This window comes from Pleurodeles waltl, chromosome 2_2, assembly GCF_031143425.1.
Source record: "Pleurodeles waltl isolate 20211129_DDA chromosome 2_2, aPleWal1.hap1.20221129, whole genome shotgun sequence".
In the NCBI taxonomy this organism is placed as follows: domain Eukaryota; kingdom Metazoa; phylum Chordata; class Amphibia; order Caudata; family Salamandridae; genus Pleurodeles; species Pleurodeles waltl.
This window is the reverse complement of record NC_090439.1, coordinates 1,071,548,790-1,071,571,366: the sequence shown is the minus strand read 5'-3', so window position 1 is coordinate 1,071,571,366 and position 22,577 is coordinate 1,071,548,790. Positions and strand designations below refer to the sequence as shown.

The 22,577-nt window shown below is 46.9% G+C and overlaps 1 protein-coding gene across 19 annotated transcripts in view; it reads left to right on the top strand.

Annotated features, from left to right (window-relative positions):
- PTK2 (protein tyrosine kinase 2) overlaps positions 1-22,577 on the top strand; it is a 758,583-nt gene that overhangs the window by 367,746 nt on the left and 368,260 nt on the right. For all 19 annotated transcript variants that reach the window (XM_069220826.1, XM_069220825.1, XM_069220824.1 and 16 more), the window contains 2 exons: positions 3,883-3,945; positions 19,848-19,902. In XM_069220826.1, the coding sequence (XP_069076927.1) occupies positions 3,883-3,945; positions 19,848-19,902 (118 nt within the window). The remainder of the gene's footprint in view (positions 1-3,882; positions 3,946-19,847; positions 19,903-22,577) is intronic.

Genomic DNA, 22,577 nt, shown 5'->3' with positions numbered 1-22,577 from the left:
AAATGCTCACAATTACTCAAGTACTTCATGGTAATAAAGGATGAGAATTGCCAGTTACTGAGATGATCAATCGTGTTGCAAGGTCTATGTTTCACTGTGGAACCCAAAGCCAGACTGCAAAATGGGAAGGCAGATGGTTTTCCCACAGTTTTTGCGGAAGCAACTCTTTGGTAAACAACCTAATGCCCTACGATTGAGGCCCTGTAACTCCTTTGTGTCCTGTCACTGCCCCCCCCTGGCATTTGACACCTTTCCTTGGACACGAAAAGAGAATGGAGAATGGAAAAAGACTTCTGGAGCTCAATCAAAGAATAAAGACTGATCTTTTATGTTTTTCATGGCTTTGTCTCCTTCAGTTTGGCTCTTCATTTAGCTTCTACCTCTTTCATTTTTTAAAAGCCATCTTTATTGCCATTCCCAATTAAACAAATGGCCACTTTACATTGAGAATTTATCCAGACCATACATATCCGACCATTAAAATTTGTGGCACCTTCATTTTGCATACGTATCAGTTGCTAGTTATAAAGGAGGGTCCTGGTTAATCCTCAAGTTGTGTGCAGCCTTAGGGAAGTAGAGATGAGAAACAAACTGGTTTAAACATGTAAACATTGTGGAAGAGGAACAGTTCTAGAGTTACCCGCGGGTGGGCTAGGTGTGACTCTGCTCTTCCTGTTGTGAAGTGATCAGTTTGCGACATTTGGCACACCTGTTTGTTGAGGTGTGTGAGGGTAGCCATAGGCAGCTGACTCCAACCTGTCGCTTGGGCAAGGATGGACTGGATGATACCCTCATTTTGGGTCACAGGTTGTAACGGTGATTGGGAGTAGGATTAATGAATATTGTAAAAGTATAATATTACCATTGCTGAGCCAAGTGAAACTTATCAGGGGATACTACTGGGGCAGGTTATCATCTCTAGGTGTTTGGCCCAGGCATCTCCTTCTTATTTACCTGCTAGAGGCCAAGACTGGCTTACTATTGTCCAGTAGTTCTTCTTTAGATTTTTCTACCATTTGTAGACAGTATTGTTGTTACATTACTGATTTATACATGTTCCTTTTTAGGTAGAACGCGCAAGTGTTCTGGCTTGTTGTAATCTATCTGTGGGCTTTCAATCACGCCCACCGCACACCCCATCGCTTTCACTCATTCATGGGCTTGCCTTTTAAAAATCCTTAGTTATCATTGATAAATGCTTTGTTTGTCCCTCCTTGGGGCAGTTTTGTTACCGGCTTGGCCATCGATCCTGTTACATGAATAATTACACATCTGTCGACAAGTTTGACTACGAGCGAACTTCTTTTTCCTTTTGTCTCTCCTTCACGCTCATGCTGGTCGTGGCGCTTTGAATTGGCTTGCTTAGTTCAACTGTGTTACTTTTCATTTTCAATGTATGTGGAAAGAAAAGTCCAGTTAGGAATTTACAACGCCAGTAGCTCTAACTCAAGCAAACTCGATACCTGTTGCATTGCAAATGCTTGTTTGTTCTGCGCTCCTCCCTTATGCTTTATCCATCATTAGCAACGATGCATCGTGCTCCCTCAATCAATCCCGCAGCACTCTGAGGCGACAAACAGTGGTTTGAGATCTCTTCGAGAACTGCGAGTTTAGAAGAGAGACGTTGTCTTGTGCCGCCTCCTCGCAGTTGCATACGTAACATTTGCTCATTGTCGTCGTGGAAGGCACAAGAGTTACACTTCAGGAGTTAAACTACAAGCTATACGAGGTGGGCTGTGAGAAATTTCATCTGTTCAGGTGCATCCCCAGGTTTTGTTTTTCGAATCCCTGGATCGTGGGCTCTGTTGCGGCCTGTGGCGTGCTCGCAAGACTTCAGACCCTGTATGCTTTGGGTAAGATTGCATTTTTTTCCTAACTGCAGCCTTATGATTGCTAGCTGGCCTAGCACGACCTGAGAACACCGGGGTTATATGGCGGATTATTGCTCCTCGAGAGATCATCGTGCTGGTCATATGTCCTGGATCCTGCTGATACTGTTAGCAAGTTGTTCCCTACCAGTTTGGTATCCTTGCGGGTTTCCCCTGTGGATTACGTTTTTTAAACCATGTGAACTTGTAGAGTGAGAAAGCATAGCTTCATTTAGCTATATCCATGTGTTAGTCCTTCATTTTGGACTACAAATTTGAAGTTGAAGAGTGTTTAATCCAGCCTGTAAGGGATATCTAAGTTCTTTCATATCTAAGGCAGGTTACAAGATGTACGTATGCCAATTATACTGAATCATAAAGTCCTGATGAAGGTGTATTTATATTTTTCTTCACTCACCGAAACGCGCGTCGGCTTGTAAATTGGCATGTCTTGAACATTGGCATGAAGTGTTTGAAATTGGCAAATTTGAAGCCCTGACCAGGATTGGCTACCATCAGGCCTGTAACACGAGAATTTGAATCAGGAAATTATAACCTAGAATTGGCTGTTATGTTGAATTTTATACAATCCAAACTACAACGCATAATTGTAGCATCAAAGCAGTAACTTTATTGTGCTGTTTAAATATCCTCTCATGTATGAGGCGGTTGTAATTTTGTATGTATACTATTTTGTGATTTTGTTGATTCTGTGTTATTTGTTTATTTTTGCGTATTTACTGTTATGTTATTTATGTTTTCATATATGTATGTTTCATTTAGGGTAGGGGGTTGTATTATATATTTTTTTTTGGTTGATTCTATGTTGATTATATTATGTGCGAACTGAATGTTTAATTAGCTATAATAAATATCTAAATTGAAATATATTGTATGTTGTATATTTGAATTTAAGATTTCCATTCCTATGTTTGCTATGTTAATGGAGAGTAAACTACGTTATACTCATAATATGGCGAGGTGAACATCTAACACCTTGTCCAAAATGAAGCACCGGGAGGGGTACAGACTCAACTGTCATCTTATATGCATGCTGGCGTTAGGCTACTCTGTGTGAACATGCTCCTCTACACGAGAAAAACATGAGATTTACCCTAAATCCATGATTAGGCTTGGCTGTAATGTAATAAGGAACAAGTAGATATTGTAGCTAGAGGCAAGAAAACTACTCACATTGCTCGTGTAAATGTTTATACCTTCAACCCTTGCTACAAGGGTAACAATAGTAGTGCACAGTGCGGTCTGAAACATTTCTGCTGCTATTGGGACCCAGGGGGGTGGGGTGTCCTCTCGCCCTTTCCTAACTTTGCACAGCTCAAGAACTTCAAAGTAACTATGTAATACAAAGAGAAGGAAAGAGAGATTTTTGCACGGCTGATGATGTATCTCAGATGAGTGAGTTGGAGGCCTCATTCCTTGGTTCCTGAGACGCATTTGTAAAGAGAGACTGGACAGCACAGGAATGCGTTTGAAGTGAACTGAATTATGATTAAGAGTGGGTGGATTTAGAGGTCAGATATCTGGTTTGCTATTTGTAAGACGGGAGGAAGGTTGCACCAGCAAGGTGCAGTGAGGCAGAAGGGTTAGGGCTGATGAAGGCAGAAGAGCTATAGCCAGACTAGCAGCAGGGCAATGACATGAGAATGACCTTGACCCAGTGGAAGCTCTATCCTCCAAAACAAGTAATCTGTGATGGGATTTCTTGCACTTGTTCTACCAGCTTGGGCTGTTAGAGGCAGCAAGGGTAGCCAAGTAGAGCTGGGCAGTTAACAAATCTGGGTTTAAAAGCCTCATGGACCACGTGAACATAGTCAATGGTCAAATCTCTTCATGAACTACCCAAGAAGCCAACTACTTCATGTATATGACAGCATACTTGAAGTAAAAAATCAATACCCCTCCTCCCCCCCGAAATACTTAACAAGATTGTTCATTTCTAGATTAATTTTGTGTTAAAAATATTAGAACTAACTGCAACAATCTTTCTTTTTAGGCGATCCTATTGGGAAATGAGAGGCAATGCACTTGAAAAGAAGTCCAATTATGAAGTATTAGAGTAAGTATAAGTTTATTTTATCGTACAAATAGTATTACAGAATATTTTAATTCAAAGGGTCTCCTCAAGATCATGGGTGTCAAGGGGTCGCTTTCTACACAGTGTCCACTTCATCTCATGGGGCTCTCTCCAGCACATGATGCCTCTTCAGATGATGCCCGTTTAATGCCTGCTGCTTCCATTAATTATGCCAGCTTCATCCCTTAGTTTCTTCTTCCGGTCATAATATGCACTTTTGGCTACAGTGTCCCCTTCCACAAGTTGTGTTAACCTCAGGGCATAATGTACTTAATTTACTGCCCTTTAGCAGCCAACAGTGAGCAAAACGTGGCTTTGCCATTTTAAACCACTGAAGCCACCCATCTTTTTCTGGACTCTCGGGAGCTTCGAGACTCACATGGATGGCAGACATTTATAGAGGGTGTTGTAGTAATTCTAATGGGACGTATCCAGTACTGGAATTGTTGCGATGTTGTCATTTAACAGGAGTGTGAGGTTGGGGACATCGGTAGAATGCATTATGGTGCCCCAGTTAGCATGAGAATTGGTGTCCACGTCACAACTGGAACTTTTCCCCTGGATGCATACCACCTGTAAAGGCTTGGGAAGAGGAATTAATCTATGCAGCAAGTCAAATGGAAACTTCTTCGGGTTAATTGAGCAAATGATCAGGTTTTCGGTATTTGAACCATTGAGGCAGAGCCATTTTCTAGTGCAACAAAGGCAGACTTGCTTCCATTAGATTGCTGCTTCGTATTGACTTTGGAGTCCTTGTAGTTTGATGGTTGCGGTCCACATACATGTGAAGAGACGATGCTGCAGTCTTCAAAGATGTAGGCCAGCAGCGTTATGCTGTTGAAGATGACGGCAACAAGATTTGATTTTTCATTATAGCGTTGCCCATCTCTAGTCTTGCATATCTTATGTGACCCATTCAGATGCCCCAAAATAAAAATATAATATAAAAAATGCACAAGAGATAACATGGCTAATATTGTCCTGTATTTCCACATTAGGGTTCTGGTGACATTTGTCAACCACTAGGCCTTCTAGTTCGTGGTACATGATGCCTCCAGAAACCCTAGATGCCAACATTTTAATTATATGGCATGGTTGCCTGTTATGTACCTTCCCTATTTACACGTGCTTATAAGACACTGACCGTCTTTTTCTCATTTTATAAATTGTGGGACTGATATAGCGAATTACCATTTGATCATTTTTACCTTAAAGGTTTCATTATGTTTTTTCTAAGTGCTTAGTAATTTGTATCCCTTATTGGTATTCAATATTGCTAAGATTCTCCTTAAGAGCCAGATGTGCAGAACATGTATTGTCTATTATATGCAGCATTATTAAACCACACAGGGTGATGGAAGCAAGGGTGCAAAATCATTGCTGGTCACCCAACGCTGGCCTCTTGTCAGAGAAGTCCTTGTAATATAACCCAACAACTATACAGTAAGCACAAAGTCTAATACCCTGGACCATGACCGTCTATACACTGCAGCACATCTTCTATTTTAAGTATCGTTGAGGCCAGCTAGACCGGTAGCTGGCACCCACCTGCAGGAATAACTGTTGGCTTTGACCACCCCACAAAATCTAAAGATCCTACAGCGGAGCTCCTTTGTACCAAGCTATTCTGCAACCACTTGTCACGTATAGAAGCAGAAGCATCTGTTTTTAAATACCTTGAAGGCTGGGCATCCTTTAGCTGGGCACCCTTGTTGACAACCCATCCTGGGAGCAGGCCATCAGTTTCTACATCTGACCGACACACGGCCAAGCATATCCCATACCTGGATCCTGTTATGTCCAGCTCCACATGCAGTTAACCCCACGTAAAGCGACAGCTGATGCCTCTGCCTGCCCCCTTACAGCCAACACATTCTAGAGTAGGTGTTCGCAGAAGATGACTGCTGTCTGTTTCACCGCTTGTGTACTTCCTGTGGCTGTGTGCCCTTGTAGCCTGCACTCCTGCGGCGGACACCTGACCTGCTTCAGCAGCTCCTGCACCGACCACCCCACTCATCAAACGCATCCTAAGACCGGCCACTCCTGTGGCCGACTGCTACCCGCAGCACCTGTCCTACAGCCGACAAGTCACCTAATTCTGACCAACACACACCGCCAGCGCGTCACATTCACCCTACATATCATCATGACGTGTACGGCCAGCAAGACTTACTTCCTTTCTTATACATCTCCCTTCACAACTGCCTTCTGTCGTCACCACTTTAGTTGTACGCAGCATCTGTGCAGTTTGTCTACTTAGTAAAGACTCGTGACCTTGAGCAACGAGTGATGATGCAGGGACATAGTGCTCCTGTTATGAGCAACCAACATGACAAGTTTGGTGACAGACCATTCCCAATAACACATCAAACTTCTCACGTTTGTCTAACCTTCTTGCATTGGACGATACTTGAAGGAAATGCGCAGTGGTTCCCTATCACCTTTAAAACTTGCCCTGTTCTGCATATGTTTCTTGTAAGATTTTATCTTGATTTTCAAACCATTGAGCAGAGTCGTAACCCTTGATGAAGTTACTCCCATTCCAAACCGGTCATGGCATCTATGATCAGCACCTGCGGTGTTGTGTTGAAGCGAAGCAGGTTCTTTTGTGCGATGAATATTGATGTTTCTTAGTAGCTTATAATTTTACTTTTGATAAATAGTGGCCTTTAAGGTCACAGGTATGGACTGTCCAAAACAGTGTTTCAGATTTTTCTTCAGAAAAGAGAAGTTTTTTTTTTTTGTTTTTTTGTTTTTAATACCTAGGTATTGGCGGGTAACTGCAGTCACATCCCTTGTGCTGTCCACATTGGACTAATTTAATGCTCTCTAGGTAGGGGCACCACTGGCAGCATAAAACCGCTCCAGAGATTACAAAATGCAGCTGTGAGGCTTTTGAAAAATATTAAGAAATATGAAGCAGTCTCTGAGGCCAGAAAAGAATTGCACTGGCTTCCAGCCAAAGAAGGAGTAGCCAATATTGCATGGTACGTTCCCTACGTTCCATGACACCGAAAAAGGTCATCATCCCTCAGAAACGTAAAGCCACTTAGGGTGGAAGAAGTTTCTCCTATTCTGCCTGCCTGCTCTGGAACCAGTTGCCTGATTATCTAAGAAAACAGTCCAATCCTCTCTTGTTCAGAAAACATCTTAAAACCTGGATTTTTTTTCTGCTTAAACACACCTTTACTTATTAGCCTTGATACAATTCAGTAGTGCCTAGACGCCCATGGGCAATTGCGCGGTTTATAAAAGTAGTACCATAACAGTTACATGTATGTTTTGTGTAGTGAAAGCGTGTAGAAGCGGCAGATAGTAGAAAAGGCCTGTGGCTAAGGGCCCACAGCAGCAGCTGCCATCTTAGCATATCAGGGCCACGGGCATTTACCAAGGACTTAAATCACTGCAGTTAAGCTGTGAGTACCTTAACGGTAGGTCATGTGCGCACAGTGCCACCCCGACATGCTCACTGTGTCTTAAATTTAGGCTGGCATGTAGTGCAAACCTGTCTGAAAAGCAGTATATCTTAATTTACCATTTCTTGTTTAATTTTATAAATCGTATTATGTCAAATTTCTTAAAGCCGTGGATAATATTTGTGCTATATTTTATGTAGAGCCCTTGTGTCCTTTGTGTGTTTTTACAGTCATTGACGACTGAAATAAACGATTTGGACTCATTTGGATCTGCATCTTCTCCGGGGTATTCTGAGATGTGCTCCATGTCCCCACATATTTTACAGAAATGTGGAAATATCAACACGTTATCAGATATTTTTCAGAAATGTTTACTGTCTCTTTTCTTTGGGCAGCGGTATGACATGTCATCCTAGGCAGTACCTATTAAAAATAGTCTTTCTTCAATGTGAAATTCGCACGGCACCCTTCTTCCCAAGAAGCAGGACAAAACGAAATTGTGTTTTTTATGTCCTGGTGTAGGGCCTAGGCGAGGCGTTGTCCTGGAGCGTGTGGGCTCACAATAGACACTTGCTGTGCCACTCGGCAATGAGGAGGAACCGCACTGGTCAGGAGGGAGGAGGGAGACATGCGCAGAAGCAGTACGCAATAACAACAACTTGAGGCCCTCTTCCCCACTAAAACGATAATTCAGTTGCGCACAAAGATCCGAGCTCATCCCGAGAAATAATATAAAAGTTGTGTAGTGTTAGATAATACCCATTGAAAAGTTTTGGTACCCAGAAAGCTGTAGTTTACTGGTGCTCTTCAACCTAGAGATATTCTAGTGTCCATCAACTTCCTAAAGTTTCTTTTATTAGACTGGTTTAACATTTGCAGTGATGAGGGTAGTTTAGAATTGTTGCCACTTGAGAGTCCTAGCTAGAAGAGTCTCAAGGCCCGGCAAGGGATTTTTGTGATTTCTTCTGGCCCCCTCAGAAGCTCCTCTCTGACCATGTAGTTTTAGAGGCTTTGGTGTCTTAGTCCAGACTGGGTGCAGGAGCCAGCGACGCCTCGGGAGCAGCATGAGGCGGAGCCTCGGAGGTGGCACTAGACATCTGGAGGCCTAGACACCTGATGGGGAAGTGTAGACAGCTTGGCAGCGTGGATTGTTCGAGATCGCCGCACAGAAGGTAAGATCTGGTGCAAGTCTCTAGGGAAGTTGTATATCATCAGCGGGCCGTTTTGAATGGCTGAGCCCTCGTTTTTGAAGTACGAACTCACTTTGATGCAGGAGTGCGGGTTTAGGTCAGAACATTGTTGTGGATCCTTGAGAGCCCTTTGGATGTGTATATTTGACACTGTGGCGCTGGTATTGTACATAAAGTGGCGCCATAAAAACTTGCGACCTTGTGACAAGCTGAGAGAAAATCGTTCTTAGCGACATAAAGTGAAAATTGTTAGAGGCCTCTTCATCCATTTGATGACCGGGATCCTCCTTGAATTCTGTTAATGGGTTTCCTACTGTTTGACGCGCAGCAGCCGTCCGGCGCAGACGGCTGTCACGTCACGTGATTTCGGTTCTAAGGTCGCTCTGTGAGCACCGGGTGCACCACGCTGTTCATTACACTGATGTCGTGCTCATACTTTGTTTTTCGTGTTTTCTACATTTAATTTTTTTAAATACAGAGTTTAATATGAAACAATTCGTTTTTTTAACGAATATAATAATAGAGTACAGTGCACTGGGTGGGAACACCATTTTCAAAAGAGATTTAAAATAGCTCGAATGTTTGTCTATAACTTTAGATGTGTGGCGTGCAAATCTTATATAAGGGGCTATTGCTTCACACCAACTCTGTACTTGTTAATTGTACGGTCCACGGGTATTTTGGGAAAAACCACGTGTTCTTTAATCTCCAAATTTTCGGAGACTTGTATAGTTCAGGTGCCTGGCGGGCAGCAACAGTTAACAGGAGCTTAAACCTTACTGGTTGCTGCTGATGTTCTGTCATTGCAAGATGTCACTTAGTGATGAACCTGCACACTCCTCTGCCCTCGTGACTTCTATCTGTGTGCGTGGCATCTTCTTCACCGCAACACACACTACCTCAATTTCCACTCAGTCCCAGCTACGCCAGAGCAAACACATTCTGCAAATGGTACCAGCCTTCAAGTCACTCCATACTTTCCAATAGGAAATGACAGTAGCGCATATTTTCTTACTACAGCCGTATGCATCTTTTCATTATATTCTATTGCATTAATAATGTCACAAAATGACTCCAGTTTCCTGAATGATTGCAGCAAAATTTAGTATCTACAAGTAGGGCACATATTTACAGTGCTGTCGCATCAATACCCCTTTCCAAGTTTGGCTTCAATTATGTTTGTGTAGGAAACTGTCTCTTTATGTACTATATCAAAATGAAATATAATGTGCTGAGAGTCCAGTAATTCCCTTACTAGTAGACAGGTGCTTGGTCCGGAAATCCCAAAGTGCTCTCTTAGGGGGTAGTGTGCTCGAGCAGCCTCAAGCTTATCAGAGAGGAGTGTTAGACATCTGCAAATAGACACACAGTCATTAAATAGCACACATGACTCAAGAAAGAGATCCAAACCTACTTATAAAAATAGCAGCTATCTTTAAATATATTTAGGCACCAGAGTCAATACGATCAGGTAAGTACATTTTGCAGGAGAAAACATTACAGTTTCGAAAAGTTGTCACTTAGTGCAATTTCTGTAGCTCCAATATTACCCTAGGGAGAGAACCTGTGTTGCAAACAGGTACTCTACAGTAACTTACAGGACCAATCTTCCAGACTTAAGGTACGTATAGGGCAGGGTCCTAGGCCACACCTTGGGCAGTACTGTTTCAGCCATGTGCAATAGTGTAGTTCAGCATTGGGTGCCCCTTGGAAGTCAATGGGGATTAGTCCGGTTCAGAAAGGTTCTGCAAGTAGGAACTGGAGGGCCATTAAGGATGAACCAACAGAGGGGGGTTCAGATCTCGCGATGCTCAGGGAGAGAGACACCGGTGGTCCTCTGCTTCTTGGGCTGGGGTGTTATGGTGCAGAGATGCAGTGGACTGTCAGGTTTCCGTCACCTGAGGCTGTCGCAGTAGAAGGGGGCCTGCACAAAGAGGATGCAGGCGTCGGCTTGAAGGACACAATGGTAAGACCTACAATGGACTTGAATCTGGAGGATCTGGGGACCATGTTGGCACTGTTGGGCCACTTCAACTAGGGCTAGGGGGCTCGGGTGCAGTGGTGCTGTATAGCGTTGGGTTTTGGTGGATGGAAGTCCACTCAGTGTCTTTTGGGGTGCCTGCAAGATGCAGGGAAGCAGCTCCGCTGCTCCACGGGAGTTCCTTGCTCTTTAGTGAAGGCTGGCAGTCCTCCCATGCTTTTGGAGGTGAAAGCAGCTGCAGGACTAGGCATCTTTGGCACAATTGGCAAAGTTAGCAAGCAGACTGGCATGGTAGGCGCTGAGTCCATGACTGGTCTTCCGTTTTTGTCTCTGTAGTGCCCTCTTCTTCAGGTCAGCAGGATCCGATTTTCTGGTGCCAGGGGCCCCTCAAATACTGAATGTAGGGATGTTTTTTTGTAGGGTAGTAGCCAATAGGCTACCTACTCCTGGGGTCCCTACACCCCCTATAAGACCACTTCCTGTGGGAAGTGGGCGTAACCCTTTTCCAGAGTTCCTATTTCTGCTATCACCAAGATGCCAGACTTTAAAATTTCCTGTCCACATTGGGCAGCTCACCTTGGGGTGGAACTGACCTAAGAGGTGGACAGGCCTTTCTGACTAGTAATTTTCCTGCCTGTCCAGGTGCCAAATGGGCCTTGGGGTTTGGGGGGTGGGGGAGCAGGGGAGGATGTCAGCACCTCCTTTGAGGGAAGCCAGATGTGCATACCAAGGGCAGTGAGCTTCTTTGAAGCCCCCGCCTTGGAATGCAGATATGTAGGTCATCCTTTTGGGTGGGGGTCTGTTAACTCCCCTGCCAAAGCAGGCCTTGTTCCCGACTGTCCAACAGTGGAGGCTCTTAGCTTTGGGGATCAGAAACATGTCTGTTGTTGGGAGGCTGGCTAACACTAGTTGGCAGAAACACCAGCAGTTCGTAGGAATTGGTTTTTTTGGGGGTGAGGGGACGACCTCTAAGGTGCCTTCTGGGTGCATGTATTAATCTATCCATCACTGGAACGATTTAGGGTTTATTAATGCAAGTTGTTTGATACCAGGCATCCCTAGTTTCAGTGATGCCATCATGTAGCTGGGGAACTCGTACTGACTAGAGTCCTGCACATGTACTTAAAATGGCTTCTGCGATCACTTACTGTGTCTAAGAATAGACAAAGGCATAACAGGGACATATCTGCTGCTGCAGATATGTCCACACATAATATAATGCACCCTGCCTTAAGGCTGTAAGGCCTGCTCTAGGGGTGACGTGCATATATTGCGTGCAGTGTTAATGGGCCTGGCACACATGCTGTGTGCCATGTGGTGTTTTAAATTTTAGCTGCACCAAGACTAGCAGCCTGCTATGGCAGTCTGCATGAGCTAGGTGAGGGGTCCCTGAGGATGGCACAATACATTCTGCAGCCCTTGGGGACGCTCTTTGGTACCTATGCCATAGGTACCTTTGGTGCCATTTACTAGGGACTTACAGGGGGGCAAAGGTATTGTCTATTGGGGAACAATTGCACAGTTTTAGGGAAAGAGATCTGGTACTGGGAACCCGGATATTAGGAACCCAGTATACTTTTAGTCAAAATTGCATCATGTACCAGGCAAAAAGTGGGAGTGACCATGTCAAAAAGGAGGACTTTCCTACAGTTTGGGTGTGGTTTCTATGAGGATTACCCATTATAGAAGCCAGCAACTGACCATAAATGTAGTCTGTTTTGGGATGGAGGTAAGTTACCTTTTGTGTTGTCATTCTGTTTGCAGGCCAATTTGATTGTAGTGTCATGTTTGTAACTGTATTCTTAATGGTTGTTAGAAAGTGGGTTATTAATTGGGAAGGATGTGGGTCCTTCTCAAGTCTTAAGTGCACAACCTTCCATCTGTTGGGAACCAAGCAGTCCATTGTAGCAGTTAACTCCCAGGAGAGCCAAGCAGACCAGTTCAAGACCTACTCATGCAAGGTAGTTTGAACTAGCACCCCTGTCCTCTGGTACACAACAAACAAAACACAATCAATTTTCTAGTCTGTGCTTTTACTTATAAAAAGAAAAAACAATTTATTACACCCATACTACTCAGTACTACACATTAATTTACAAATATTTGTATAATGGCAGGTGGAAATAAATACAGTAGCACCCTCCTAACAGGGAGCCCTGACACCATGATTTCCCCTTTATCACCCCCACTCTCCTCCAGATATACCAGCTGCAAGGAAATGCCTCCTTGGCATGGTTAACCCCCTAACTTTTTGCCTTTGCTGATGCTAAGTTTTGATTGAAAGTGTACTGGGACCCTGCTAACCAGGCCCCAGCACCAGTGTTCTTTCCCTAAACTGTACCTTTGCTTCCACAATTGGCACAGCCCTGGCACTCAGATAAGTCCCTTGTAACTGGTACCAAGGGCCCTGATGCCAAGGAAGGTCTCTAAAGGCTGCAGCATGTCTTATGCCACCCTGGGGACCGACCCCTCACTCAGCACATACACACTGCCTCACAGCTTGTGTGTGCTGGTGGGGAGAACAAGACTGTCGACATGGCACTCCCCTCAGAGTGCCGTGGCAACCTCACACTGCCTGTGGCATAGGTAAGTCACCCCTCTAGCAGGCCTTACAACCCTAAGGCAGGGTGCACTATACCACAGGTGAGGGCATATGTACAAGAGCACTATGCCCCTACAGTGTCTAAGCAAAACCTTAGACATTGTAAGTGCAGGGTAGCCATAAGAGTATATGGTCTGGGAGCTTGTCAGACACAAACTCCACAGTTCCATATTGGCTACACTGAAATCTTGGAAGTTTGGTATCAAATTTCTCAGCACAATAAATGCACACTGATGCCAGTGTGTAATTTATTGTAACATACACCCAGAGGGCATCTTAGAGATGCCCCCTGAATACCTACCCGACTTCTAGTGTAGGCTGACCAGTTTCTGCCAGCCTGCCACACACCAGACATGTTGCTGGCCACATGGGGAAGAGTGCCTTTGTCACTCTGTGGCCAGGAACAAAGCCTGTACTGGGTGGAGGTGCTTCTCACCTCCCCCTGCAGGAACTGAAACACCTGGCGGTGAGCTAGTGAGAGATGCCCGCCCCTCCGGCCACTGCCCCCACTTTTGGCAGCACGGCTGGAGGAGATAATGAGAAAAACAAGGAGGAGTCACCCACCAGTCAGGACAGCCCCTAAGGTGTCCTGAGCTGAGGTGACCCCTGCCATTAGAAATCCTTCATCTTGAGTTTGGAGGATTCCCCTAATAGGATTAGGGATGTGCCCCCCCCCCTCCCCACCCCACAGGGAGGAGGCACAAAGAGGGTGTAGCCACCCTCAAGGACAGTAGCCATTGGCTACTGCCCTCCCATACCTAAACACACCCCTACATTCAGTATTTAGGGGCACCCCAGAACCTAGGAAACTAGATTCCTGCAACCTGAAGAAACGAGAAGGACTGCTGACCTACAAGCCTGCAGAGAAGACTGACGACGACAACTGCTTTGGCCCCAGCCCTACTGGCCTGTCTCCAACTTCGAAAATCTGCAATCAGCGGCGCATCCGACAGGGACCAGCGACCTCTGAAGCCTCAGAGGACTGCCCTGGCCTAAAGGACCAAGAAACTCCAGTGAGCAGCTGCCCTGCTCAAAACCAGCTACTTCTTTGCAACAAAGAAGCAACTTTCAAAGACTGCACGTTTCCCGCCCGAAGCGTGAGACTTCACACACTGCACCTGAAGCCCCCGGCTCGAGATCCAGAGAACAAACACCACAGAGAGGACTCCCCGACGACTGCGAGTCCGTGAGTAGCCAGAGACGACCCCCCTGAACCCCCACAGCGACGCCTGCAGAGAGAATCCAGAGGCTCCCACTGACTGCGACTGTCTGTAACAAGGGACCCGACGCCTGGAACCAGCACTGCACCCGCAGCCCCCAGGACCTGAAGGAACCGAACCTCAGCGCAGGAGTGACCCCCAGACGACCCTCTGCCTAGCCCAGGTGGTGGCTGTCCTGAGAAGCCCCCCTGTGCCTGCCTGCACCGCTAAAGTGACCCGCAGGTCCCTCCATTGAAACCAATACAAAACCCGACGCCTGCTTTGCACACTGCACCCGGCCGCCCCTGTGCCGCTGAGGGTGTGTTGTGTGCCTACTTGTGTGTCTCCCCCCCCCCCCCCCCCAGTGCTCTACAAAACCCCCCTGGTCTGCCCCCTGAGGACGCAGGTACTTACCTGCGGGCAGACTGGAACCGGATCACCCTGTTCTCCATAGGTGCCTATGTGTTTTGGGCACCTCTTTGACCTCTGCCCCTGACCGGCCCTGAGCTGCTCGTGTGGTAACTTTGGGGTTGCCTTGAACCCCCAACGGTGGGCTGCCTTTGCCCCAGAACTGAGACTTGTAAGTGTTTTACTTACCTCACAAACTAACCTTTACTTAACTCCCCAGGGAGCTGTTGATTTTTGCACTGTGTCCACTTTGAAAATAGCTTATTGCCATTTTTACAAAGACTGTGTATGATATAGCTTTTATTCAAAGTTCCTAAAGTATCTAAGTGAAGTACCTTGCATTTAAAGTGTTTACTGCAAATCTGGAACCTGTGGTTCTTAAAATAAAATAAGAAAATATATTTTTCTATATAAAAACCTATTTGCCAGGAGTAAGTCTTTGAGTGTGTGTTCCTCATTTATTGCCTTTGTGTGTACAACAAATGCTTAACACTACCCTCTGATAACCCTACTGCTCGACCGCACTACCACAAAATAGAGCATTAGAATTATCTAATTTTGCCACTATCAACCTCTAAGGGGAACCCTTGGACTCTGTGCACACTATCTCTTACTTGGAAATAGTGCATACAGAGCCAACTTCCTACACCAGCCACACCATAAGGGCTGTGCAGTTATCAAATGGCCTGATGGCTGGCGTACTGGCTTTGCCAGAGTGCCACGATGTTTGTAAAAGCAAAAATATGCCCAATTTAAAACTTAAACTGCTGTGAATGGTACCATCTTACAGTGACATTCATTAAGGCCTGCCGTTACTCACTGTTAGCCCTGTGATTTTCAGTAAAGCATTTTGAAACGTTTCAGTGACCTTCAAAACATTTCAGTGACCTCCATTAAAACATGATAAACTGTTAACTCTCTTCATGACTTCCATCAAAACATATAGTGATTAATGGTCAATTTTGTCATCATCAGTACATTATTTCAGTTTAATATAAAATGCGTCTTTTTCTACTTTTAACATGTTGTGCTGCTCCTGCAGTCTCATGGCCATCCAACTGGAGTCCCCACACTCCAGAATTCCAGGATTGCTTGAAACTCAACCAGAAGTCTTCCAGGGTCATAAGCCACTGGAAGACGTAGGCTGACTTTCAATAAAACATTATGGGGGGCTCCTGTGGGAGGTGCTGCATTCATTGCAGCCCCCAGGACCTCTTGTTTACGTTTGTGGTGCTCTTTCCCTTCCTGGACCACAACAAAGAAAAATATGTAATTTTTCTATCCCTTTGCAAAGGATTATGTTGCACTTCAGGCACAGCTGATTGGCCTTCAGGAGCTTATGGAGTGACCCCCAGTGGCCATGCTATTTATCCTTTTCATTTTTGTCAGTCAAAGTGCTCTCTAAGGCGCCCCTTATTGTATTTTTTGTTTGTTCTGAGTCCCCCTTCCCTTTTGTAGGGCACCCAAGTTGGCCTTCATGGGAGCTTCTTTGGGAGGGCACCTGATGGAGCCTAGCCAGCTCCTGTGACCTGACACAGCTTTTTTGTGTGGGTCCTGAGCCTGCATTCTCTTCCCACCTGCCTGCGAAAAAGCAGAAATGGGTCAGTAGACTTGTGCTTTCTTTTTCTTTCTGCCTGTGGTCAGCCCATGTGAGGCTTGATGCACTGGGTGGCCCCCCATGCTCCAGACATGGGCACCTGGAGTGTGGAAATGCTCCTGGAACATGGGCGCTCCCCTGGAGCTGCCTTCTTGGAGAATGGTGGCATGCCCCCTCAAATAATCCAGTGTGCTTGCTTTGACCCCCAGGGCTCTTTGCCTTCGCTGGTTATATCCTGAAATCCATGAGTGAGATTTGTAGGAAAGTACCCTCTTTTTGGCATGGTTACCCCCACTTTTTGCCTTGGGTACCCACAGCATTGGGGCACTATGGGTTCCCCATGGGCTGCAGCATGTAGTGTGCCACGCATGGGAGCCCATGCAAAATGTGTCTGCAGGCCAGCCATTGCAACTAGCGTGAAAAGGTGCATGCTGTGGTAGGCCCTCCTAGCCCAGAGGGGAAGGTACCTGTATGAGAGGGCACCCCTGCATGAGCAGAGGTGCCCCTATAAACTCCAGCACCATTACGCTGGACTTCATAAGTGAAGGGAAGCTATTTTGTGTCCAGCTACATAATGGCAACTCCGAATCTGGGCATGTTTGGTATCAAACATGTCGGAATCATACCCCAGTACTGTTGCCAGTATTGGTTGTATGATTGCATACACTATGGGGGCTCCTTAGAGGACCCCTAGCATTGCTCTTACCAGTCTTTTGGGGTTTTCTGGGCAGCCCGCGCTGCTGCCACTCCTCAGATAGGTTTCTGCCCTCCGGCTGCTTGACCAGCTCAGGCAGAGGAAAGCAGAACAAAGGACTTTCTGTGGGAGAGGAGGCCTTGGAAATAGATGTTACATGCCTTGGGAGGGGTAGCCTCCGCAAGCCCACCGGTATGCTTTGAAGAGCACATTTGGTGCCCTCCTTGCATAAACTGGTTTGCACCAGTCTGGGGGCCTCCGGTCCCTGCTCTGGCGCGAAACTGGACAAAGGAAAGGGGAGTGACCACTCCCCTGCCCATCACCACCCTAAAGGTGGTGGGTGCCCAGAGCTCCTCCAGTTGGCCACTTGGTTCTGCCATCTTGAATCCAAGGTGGACAGAGACCCCTGGGAGCATCTGAGTGGCCAGGTCAGGTAGGAGATGTCAGAGCCCCCTCCTGATAGGTGGTCACCCTTTCTGAGCTATTTAGGGTCGCCCTCTTGTGTGGGCCCTCAGATTTGACTTGCAAGATTCCAGCAGGACTCCTCTGCATCGTTTACTCCATCTTCTGGCTACTGGCACTACAACTTGACCCTCCAGGAACCGACAATCTGCAAATCCAGCGACGACTTAGCTCTGCAACATTGTTTCTCCGGCTCCTTCCAGCAACTGCAACATTTCCCTGGCTGTGCATCATCTGAGGGCGACAAGTCTTCAACCTGCACAAGAAGCAAGAAAGAATCTCCCTTGGAGTGAAGGAGTCACTCCCCTGCATTCGCAGCACCAACTGCGACTACGGGCTGCATGGATCTTCTCTTCTCCTGAGCTGCGTGGATCCTGCTTCACAGGTGGTGGTGTGGAGCCTTCCCCTTGGTCCTCTCTACCAGCTGTCCAACTTGGGAGACAGTAAGCCCTTGCCTTTTCTTGCAGGGCAGTACCCCTTTGCACCACGACTCTTTCAGCTACCAAGGCTTGCTTGTTTCTCCTCCAAGGGCTCTTCAGGCTCTGAGTAGGCCCGGCCTTCAGTTTCCTGCTACACACAGTCTCCTGTCTGCTGCTCCAGTGACGTGGGACACTCCTCCAGGCGTGCCGAGTGGGCCTCACTGCGACTCCTGTGCCTGCTGCCCGTGGGTTGCCTGTGGGGGCTGTCTCCTCTTCTTGTGACTTTCCCAGCTGCTGAGGGTCACCTCTGACTCCCCTCCTTGGGTTGAGTCCCCTGGATCTTGCTGGTCCTCTTCAGCCCATGCAAACCTTCCCTGTCTCTTGCATTTGCCAATGCTTGTTGGTGGCTTTTCAGCCCCAGTAACCAACTGCATCACGACCGTGGACATCACTGGCATCACTCCTGGGACTCTTCTTCATCTCCTGTGCTGCACTGCTGACCTTCATCCACTGTCGAACTGGTCCTGCATCCACAGAAGGGTGGGTAGTGGCTCCTGCCACAACCGGTCACTCCATCTCGAACTAGACTTGGTCCATTTCCCTTGCAGGTCCGCTTCTGTCAGGATCCACCTTTGGGTTCTTCCAGTCTTGGTTGGGTTTTACATAATCCTTTTCCAAAGTTCTCCTGTTGGTTTTGGGGGAAACCAGGTGCTTACCTCTGCTCTCCTGGTCGCTGGGGGCCACTCTGGTACTCACCTATTGGGGTTCCTGGCTCCTCCAGCTCCCCTCCACTGATTCCACTTCCTTGGGTGGAGGACTGCCTTTCACATTCTACTTTTTTTAGTATATGATTTGGCCCTCCCCTAGGGTCCTCACTATTTGCTGTTGCTTTTACCAATGCCTATTACTTTCTATGCTATTTACTGATTGCTAATGTGTATATAATAGTGTGTTTACTTACCTCCAGTTGGGGATTGCCTGTTCAATAGCCTAGCATTTGTATAACACTGTGTGGTGGTTTCAGGTGTGTAAGTGTTGTGTGACCATAGTGGTATTGTGTAAGCTTTGCATGTCTCCTAGATACATCTTGGCTGCTCATACACAGCTACCTCTAGAGAGCCCTGGCTTCCTAGACACTGCCTACACTTCACTAATAGGGGATACCTGGACCTGGTATAAGGTTATAACACCAGAGGTGCTCACCACACTCAGCAGCTTCCTACCAGATTCTACTCATCTGTGCTTGGCCCCAGAGATGTGACTGTCCTCCTTTGTTTCTGTGGGAATGAGCCTAGGCCAGATGCTGTGTGAAAGGTAATTAGCACATGCAGATTCCAGCCCTACCCTTTCCTTTCCCAAAGACAAGCCTAAGCACTGTTACATGGCTGTTATGTGGAGAGGTGTTTGATAATCCAGCTGGCAAGCAGTGTAATTAACTTGTCACATCAAGGGAAACAGAGGCCCGGAATCTCATTAGTAACTGAGCAAGAGAAATATGACAAATCCTCAAGTACCGGAAGGAACGAAGATATGACTAACGTATCATTGGAGCTGCACTCAAATTTCATTTTACCATATGACTAATGCGTCACAGATATCTGTCGGTATCACAATACTGAAACTGTAGTTTTGTGCTGATTAATAACTACAGATGTACCTCTTCACACTATTAATGATCATACACATTATAACGCCTGCACCAGGTTAGTGCCAATCTCTGAAGGGTCTATTCCGCCATAGGCTGTATTACATAAATACCGGGATAAGCTAGACAGTAGTCTCACACACTCAGCCTGCATATGTTCCTCTAAGATTCTGGGCTGTTTTTAGTGGGTAGCATGAACATTTATTTGTTTACTTGTTTGACAATTTGTTTGGCATTTTGATGTTCCATACTTGTTATTTTTGTGTTTCAGGAAAGACGTAGGGTTGAAGAGGTTTTTCCCAAAGAGCTTACTGGATTCTGTCAAGGTACTCTCATTACGATCTTGTGAATTGATGCAAAATATGTTGCCCAAAAATATTTTTCTTGCACCAAAATATCAAATGAAATATTCTCTGCCTGGCTGTCCCACAAATGTAATGATGAGACATTTATTTTGTATATAACAATTATGCTGCACTTGCATTCGTATTGAATTACTGTGAAAATCTGTTTCCTTATTTAGGCAAACATTATCTTCTCTAGTAAAAGAGAAAATAAGCATATCTGATAGAGACCTCTAGCTGCAGATTCCTTACCTTTGAAGTCCCTGCTGTCAGCTTCGAATCTGGAATCTTTTTGCTGAGCAATAACATTTTATTGAAGATTTTTTTCATCTGTGCGAGGAAGAGGTCATCCAGGAAGATGTCAAGCTGTGTGGCGCCTGTCATCGCACCATGTCGGTGACTGGCCCCCTGCAGGTATGTCTCTGGTGCCTCAACAGGGACCACGGCTCGAAGTTGTGATCAGACTGCTGGACCATGGCCCTGAAGGCTTTGAGAGAGCAGTCTCTAAAGCTCATGGCAGCCCTGCAGTTGTCTTCGGTCAGCGCGACTCCTCGGATGTCACGGTCCCGCTCAAGAAGGTCATGGGACCGCTTCAGGAGCTCCAAGTCCTCTTCTTACCACTGGAGGTCCTCGGGGCACTCGGGGAAGAGGCACAAGAAGAAGTGCAAGCGGACTTGGACTTCGCTACGCCCGCCGGCCGATTAGGTGTCACGGGAACATCGAGGTTCTGAGCACGGTTCTGCGGAGCTGTTGCCAGGGCTGACCTCGTGTCTCTAACCCCTTATCCGGGAGTTGGAGTGACCCCTGCTCAAATAAGACTTTTACAAAGTCATGCGCCTCGCTTTTTTAGCAGGGTGCCTCAGTGGTTGGGTCTTCGGACCCCGTGGGGTCAGCAGCTGCCCCATCGATTCGACGCCAGCGGCTTCGGCATTGCGCCGTTGGGACCCCAGGAGCCGATATCTGATCTAGACTGGTGCCAGTTCCTCACAGTCGGCCTCCTCTGGTGCTGGGCCTGACGTTGACACACCCCCCACCGCTAGCACCCCCTCGTGGTGGAAGCCCTATCCTCAATCCAGATGATCTGGAGCTGAAATTACATCGCACAACACAGATTCCAAATTAGACAGTGCCGACTCACCACTGAGGCTTATTGTGATCAGCCAGGCACAGGTGAGGAGTGGGAGGGGTCCTAGGACCCTTGGGAATATGGATTAGAGGAGCAGGACTGGTATGAGGATCTAGGGGAAGCCATCGGACTGGATACTTCTCCAGATGCTGGTATGCTCTCACCACCTCCTGTGGCTACGGAGGAGGGAGCATCATATGCCATGGCGGTGCGTAGATCAGCTGAGGTCTTGAACCTGGAGTTGCCTACAGTGCCGGTCAGGCACTAACATCCTGACAGAGGTGCTTCAGCCGGGGGTTGCTACATCGGAGCCATTGTTACCCTTTAACGGAGCCATTACTGATGTCCTGCTTGGGATGTGGTCCAAACCCTAAACATGGACTCCTGTGAATAGGACAATTGGCTGTCGCCATCGACCAGGTCCTACCAACCCTAGTTTCCTCACCCAACATCCCACCCCGGAGAGCTTAGTGGTCCAAGCCTTCGCATCTCGTGGTGCGTTCCATACTGCTCCCTTGGATAGGGAATCCAAGAGGTGATGGGCAGGGTGATTTCTTCGACAGTGGCCCCGCCTGGCTACGTACCACTGGCTTTTCAGGGGATGTCCAGGCAATGACATGCCCTTCAATGGCTCAGGCCTTTTTTGGTGAGAAAGTAGACTCTGCGCTTGAGCGGTTCAAGGAGACTCGAGCCACAACCAGATCCTTGGGCCTCTCGGTGCCTGCTTGCCAGCAGTCTTCCTGTCACCCCTTTCGAGGCTTCGGGAGGGGCGGGGGAACCACAACAACCACAAGTCAGCCACCATCCTCCAGCTTCACAGCATCCAGTGCGAGGACAAGGTCATGGTACCTTCAGACCCAGAGGGTCTAGCCAGAGGTCAGCCACCAACAAGCCCCCCTCTTCTGCAACACCCAAGCTCTCCTAGTATGGTTCTGCAAGACCATGTTCGCCCATTTGGAGGGACGATTAGATTTCATCTCCCTCACTGGCGGTCCATAACATCGCACAAATGGCTCTTGCAAATCATACAGAAGGGCTGTTCCCTCCCCTTCCAGTCTTTCACTCCCCCTATCCCTCCATTGAAAGAACAGCTGATGGAGGACCATTTAATCTTGCTCCGCGAGGAAGTTATGGCTCTCTTGACCAAGGGAGCCATAGAAAGGGTCCCGATGTCAGAAGTAGGCAGTGGTTGCTATTCCGGCTACTTTCTGATTCCAAAGAAGAACAAGGGTCTTCACCCTATCTTGGATTTAAGGGACATCAGTCTCTTCCTCAAAAAGGAGAAATACAAGATACTCACTCTAGCTCAGGTCTTCTTCCCTCGACCAAGGAGACTTGATGGTAGCTTTGGACTTGCAGGATGCATGTTTTCCCATCCCCATCCTGCTCGCCCACAGGCGTTACTTGCGGTTCTAGGTGGGCCACGAACACTTTCAGTTTACCGTGCTTCCTTTCGGTCTCACCAGTGCCCCTAGGGTGTTCACCTAGGTGATGGCGGTGGTAGCAGCTCATCTGTGCAGGTTGGGGTTTT